Raw genomic sequence first — 6,367 nt, forward strand, 5'->3', positions numbered from 1 at the left:
CTGTTAACAATGGCTTTCTTCTTGCCACTCTTTCATAAAGGCCACCGTTGTGCAGTGCACAACTAATAGTTGTCCTATGGACAGATTCCCCCACCTGAGCTGTAGATTTCTGCAGCTCATCCAGAGTCACCATGGGCCTCTTGACTGCATTTCTGATCAGCGCTCTCCTTGTTCGGCCTGAGAGTTTAGGTAGACGGCCTTGTCTTGGTAGGTTTACAGTTGTGCCATACTCCTTCCATTTCTGAATGATTGCTTGAACAGTGCTCCGGGGGATGTTCAAGGCTTTGGAAATCTTTTTGTAGCCTAAGCCTGCTTTAAATTTCTCAATAACTTTATCCCTGACCTGTCTGGTGTGTTCTTTGGACTTCATGGTGTTGTTGTTCCCAATATTCTCTTAGACAACCTCTGAGGTCGTCACAGAGCAGCTGTATTTGTACTGACATTAGATTACACACAGGTGCACTCTATTTAGTCCCTTAATATCAGATCAGCGCTTCCTATAACCATCTGTTGGTCTGCTACACCTCCACCGATATCACCCTGTGAGATCCTCACTCACCAACGGTAGAGGGCCTGGATTACATCGGCCAAAGACGCTTTTGGGGCATTAATGGGTTCCCCTCACCCTCGATCCTCCTTATCCTCTTTCCCACCAGCAGCTTCTTCAAAGGTTAGACTGGATACTTGCTTCACACAATGTACCTCAATGAATAATGATAAAACCTCATTGCGCAGCTTGCTAAAAACAACAGTACTTTATTGGGCTATTGCACTCACGTTTAGGAGGTATTTCAGAAAGCTTTTGGAGTACATGAACGGGCTCCCCCCCGTGCGACCTCCCGGTCTGGCCGCCGCTTAGATGTTAGATGCAGGGTCCCGTTCCGGCGTGTCCTCCGCAAGTCCTCACCCTCCACGCGTACCCTTACTTCCGCATGTGGCTCCTCCCTATCGATTTCGTCACCAGCGTGACTCATTCAGGGGATGGAGCCACCATGCGGATAGAGCCAAAATATACTACTCAGACGCTCCTCCCCAGTGTGACTAATCCGGCGCGGTGCGCTCCACGCCTTACTCCTCTATGCGCTCCACCACTCACTTCCGCGTTCCGGGAGTTCGCACTTACAACATGCCCATACATTTATGACATATTGTCCCATACATATTAAAACATATTAAAACTTCATCACAATTTGACATTCAAAGTTATACATTCAATCTTATACATTCATGATTAAAATGTTACAATTTATTTGTAACCAAAAATTGCACACATGACTGTCTGCATATTACTATAAAAATGGCTGCTCAGATATTAACCTATTTCTTTACCCTTCATAAGTCAGGTATCCTATAAATATACCAGCCCAAAAACTTTAGTGAACCCCTACTTCCCTATCCAACCCCCATATCCTTCTGATTCCATATGCACCCCACCAGGGGTACCCTCCCTCGCTATGTTATACCAATGCCTCCCCCATACCATTAATTAACCTAAACCGGTGGTTACAAGGCCCCCTATGTGCAAACTGCTGATACTCAATTAGCTCTCATCAATAAAACAGTTGAGATCTACCTCCACGTTTAATCCCTTCGGGTACAACGTTTCCATGTTAAATATCCATTGCGTTTCTTTTCTAGAAATTAGCCTAATTCTATTCCCTCCCCTCCAGGGTATACTCACCTTTTCAATTGCACAAAAATGCAATGAACTCGGGTCACAACTATGCTTTCGCCTAAAATGGTCCGATACACTGTGCCCTTTCACCCCTCTTCGTATATTTCTCACATGTTCCCCTATTCTTTCTGATAGGGTTCTTTTGGTCCTACCAATATATTGTATGCCACAGTTGCACCAAAGGAGATATACCACCCCCTTAGAGTGGCTCTATATCGTGGTAACCCCATAGTTCCTGTTGCATGTAATCAGTGTTTGTGGAATCAGCTTTTTGTGGTTTGGGTCCAATAGGAGCTTAAGCGCTGTAGTTGGTTGTGGATATATGCACTCTATTTAGTCACTAGCACTCATCAGGCAATGTCTATGGGCAACTGACTGCACTCAGACCAAAGGGGGCTGAATAATTACGCACACCCCACTTTGCAGTTATTTATTTGTAAAAAAAAATGTTTGGAATCATGTATGATTTTCGTTCCACTTCTCACGTGTACACCACTTTGTATTGGTCTTTCACGTGGCATTACAATAAAATTGATTCATGTTTGTGGCAGTAATGTGACAACATGTGGAAAACTTCAAGGGGGCTGAATACTTTTGCAAGCCACTGTATACTTAGCTATACTGAGGGCACCTATACCTGGCTATACAGGGGGTGGGCACCTATATCTGGCTATCTATATTTGGGGCACCTATACCTGTGGTGGGGGGTATGGGGCCCCATCAAAAATTTTGCAGGGAGGGGGACAGTGATGTTTAGTTATGCCCCTGGGAAGGCGTGTGAATATTGGGGGGGGGGGGGGGGGCATCAAAGTTTTGCTGAGGGGTCCATGATCTTTTGTTGTGCCACTGCTCACATGTCCAGTGCAACCCAGGTAAGGATTACAGTATTTCACCACCTAACAACAGACAATTTTAAACAAGTCTAGTCCAGTCTTTGCAGGCCCATTTACGTTTGCAAGTGATTAAACATCCATAATAAACTGTTGCATGTATAGCTGCCTGTTTGATGATTTAAAGCAAACCTGTGACAACATTTTTAAAAAAAAGTTAGATGCTTACCTCAGTACTAAAAATAAAGAGGTTTCTCCAATTCTCCACCACCCCACTGCTGCTTGCTGGGGCCCTTTTCTTCTCCATGGCCATGCTACCCACCATGTGTGGGCGCGTAAGTATGGCTGAACAGTAGCACAAAAATCGCTTGTGAACGGAGGGAAACGTCATGCACAAGTGGTACTGCACAGCCACGCCACTCTCATACGCTGATGGAGCATGGCCACCAGAACATATTCAACAAGGCATGTTGAATATGTTCAGAGGGTCCCAGCTCTGTAACGGCAAGGTCAAGGAGGATGGGTAAGTCTCTGTGCTATTTAGAGGCATCCCACTATGGAGGTAAGTATCCAATTTTATTACTTTTTTCGCATCAGGTATTATTTTTATTATTTAGTATTTATATAGCACTTAACTTGTCCCTCAGAAGGGCTCACAATCTAATCCTTACCATAGTCATATGTCTATGTAGTGTACTGTATGTATTATATAGGGTCAATTTAGGGGGAAACCAATTTACTTTTCTGTATGTTTTTGGGATGTGGGAGTAAACTAGAGGAAATGCACGCAGACACGGGGAGAGCATACAAACTCTGTGCAGATAGTTCCCTGGCTGGAGGCAAGGTGAGAGTGCTAACCATTAATCCACTGTGCTGCCCCATAATTTCCTCTGTTTACAAGTTCAGTTAAAATGTTGATAGTATTTAGGATTAAAAATCAATATTAAATGATTTAAAGGGGAACTGAAGTAAGAGGTATACGGAGGCTGCCATATTTATTTCCTTTTAATCAATACCAGTTGCCTGGCATCCCTGCTGATCCTCTGCCTCTAATACTATTAGCCATAGCCCCTGAACAAGCATGCAGTGTTTCAGACTTTAAAGTCAGATCTGACAAGACTAGCTGCATGCTTGTTTCTGGTGTTATTCAGATACTACTGCAGAAAAATAGACCAGCAGGGCTGCCAGGCAACTGGTATTGATTAAAAGGGAATAAATATGGCAGCTTCCGTAAAAAAATAGGTAAGCTTCAGTTCCCCTTTGAATAAGTAAGCTTCAGTTCCCCTTTAAAAATACTGCCAGTGTTGGCTACTATCAAGGAGGTGTAGACCCTGCAGTGGGTGAGGGTTATGTACATCCAATTGTTGCTACAGTGTAAATAACATCAAGTGACGTTCAATGACAATTTGTTAGTAGCTTTTAAAGGAGAACTGTAGTGAGAGGGATATGGAGGCTGCCATATTTATTTCCTTTTAAGCAATACCAGTTGCCTGCCAGCCCTGATGGTCTATTTGCCTAAAGAAGTGTCTGAATCACACCAGAAACAAGCATGCAGCTAATCTTGTCATATCTGTCTAAATTTGTCAGAAACACCTGATCTGCTGCATGCTTGTTCAGGGCCTATGGCTGAAAGTATTAGAGGCAGAGGATTAGCTGAATAGCCAGGCAACTGGTATTGCTTAAAAGGAAATAAATATGGCAGCCTCCATATACCTCTCACTACAGTTCTCCTTTAAGGTGGCCAGGAGACAGATCTCTCTCTGATCGAATCTGATTGGAGGGAGACCTGTTGGCCGCCATAAACCACAGGCTGACTCCTGATTGATGTTAGCATGAAATCTTTTTGGATTTAGTTTAGTGACACCCCCTCATTGCCCCGGCCATGTTCCTTCAAATGTAGATGTACACCTCCCCCCCACCCTTACGGTACCTGTGCATTAATACTTTACCTTTCTGGTGTTTGCCACTGTCTCTGCACTCATTTTCCTCATTCGCACTCCACATGGATGACGGTGTAATGCATGTGAGGCACATGTGTGATGTCACACGTGCCTCATGTGCAATACACCGACAGTCACATGGGGCTTAAGGAAGAAAAGTGTGGGGACAACGGTGGACACCAGACAGGTAAAGTATTAATGCATGGGCAGACACCAGACAAGGATACATCTACATTTGGGGGGATGTAGATGGGGGTTTCTGTAGCATTCTTCGTTCACGATTATCACACGTTGTTACCTCTACACACCCAATCAAGAATTCCCAGCAATTTGTGACCAATTTCGGCTCGAAATTGGCTGAATTGTCGATCGGGCATGCTCTTAGTGGCACCAATTTTCATTAGATTCAATAATAATTACCAAATCTGATGGTTGATCGGCTGCCAAGTCTACTGATGTATGGCCATCTTTAGATTTTCTGAGAAAGATTTAAAAATGTGAGTCATCTCAATGATCATGCACACCGAAAATACAATTTTCAGTGGATTTGACCTTTAGCAATAATAATGTGAACGTGTCTGTGAGGGAATAACATTTAAGCTAACTAACTATTCTTGTATATTTCTAGGGTATTTATAGTTGTTTTCGGGGTGTGCAGAGTCCATCCCACAGTACCTCGTTTCCTGATCTAGATGTGACAGGGACTCCAGTACCTGTTAATGTGTTAAGAGTGCTGCAGACAGCAAAGGATGTGGTGTCCTCATCTGGTGTTAGTGGATCCCTGGAGACTGCATCTCACGCACTACGTACATGGAGACAGCGAAGTGAGAGCTTGCAGGCTGCCTTCTCTCTACATGGTTCACAAAAACAAATACAGGCCACTGCATCTCCAACCTCTGCTGTCACTACAGCCCCTGTACACACCAAATCACTTCTTTCTCCTATAATGCCATCCATGCAAGCTCCATGTTCTTCAATAAAAGAAATCAATATCAAGGCCACAACTATAAACTCTGGTTTAATTCAGGACGTAATGCCAAAAATGCCCACCACTTCACAGAATGGAAAAATCCAGGAGAGTGAACTGAACACAGGCAGCAGAAAAGCTAATACATCACAGCTTTCATCTACCAAGCAATGGGAACTGTTAAAAAGAACAACTTCCACTGCCACAACAGCAGCTGTTCAATGTAATTCTTGGTGTCATTATCCTATTCCCAGTCTAGTAACAGCAAAACCTTTCCTGTTGTCTGATTCTCTTCACCAGGAGGACTGGAGGCTACACCAACATTGTGGGTTTCCTTCATATTGTTCTCTCCCTAACAGCAATCAAGTGTGCTCTTTTTGCAGCAGTAGTTATCCATTTGGGAAAGGGAAAAGGGGAAATAAATGGGTCAGCCCATCTTACTGCAAGTCCTCCCAGAGAGAAGCATACTTTAGTGGCACAATATTTACCTGTAATAGACACCCGATGCTAAGACATAGAGACATACAAACTGCTATTAGCATGCAACCTGCAGAGAGGACTGTTTGCCACAGCAAGATGAGGAATAGGAGGAACCCTTCCTCTTTTTCTCAAGGAACACTTCACAGTGAAAAACCAAGAACCCGCTATTCAACTGAAACATGGAAGGGGATATGCTGGGAATCAGAAGTGTGAAATATGATTGCAATAAAGTAAATTTATCATTAATATATATGGCAATAAAAACTGCACCAGCTTTAAGGTATTCTATACAACTGCTGAAGCCCAGGTCCAATCAGCACAAATGTTATAATATTAGCAAAATTATCAGTGTTAATAAAATATGACTTAAAGGGGCACTATGGCAAAAAATTGTAAAATTTTAAATATGTGCAAACAGACAAATAAGATGTATATTTTTTCCAGATTAAAATGAGCCATAAATTACTTTTCTCCT

General features: G+C 43.1%; 1 protein-coding gene across 1 annotated transcript in view; it reads left to right on the forward strand.

Moving 5' to 3' along the window:
- Window positions 1-6,105, forward strand: part of GRIN2C (glutamate ionotropic receptor NMDA type subunit 2C) — a 1,474,164-nt gene extending 1,468,059 nt beyond the window's left edge. Inside the window, exon 13 of the mRNA XM_068262140.1 lies at window positions 5,074-6,105. Coding sequence (XP_068118241.1) covers window positions 5,074-6,105 — 1,032 coding nt within the window. The remainder of the gene's footprint in view (window positions 1-5,073) is intronic.
- Window positions 6,106-6,367: the final 262 nt, after the last annotated feature.

The sequence above is a fragment of the Hyperolius riggenbachi genome, chromosome 12 (assembly GCF_040937935.1).
Source record: "Hyperolius riggenbachi isolate aHypRig1 chromosome 12, aHypRig1.pri, whole genome shotgun sequence".
In the NCBI taxonomy this organism is placed as follows: domain Eukaryota; kingdom Metazoa; phylum Chordata; class Amphibia; order Anura; family Hyperoliidae; genus Hyperolius; species Hyperolius riggenbachi.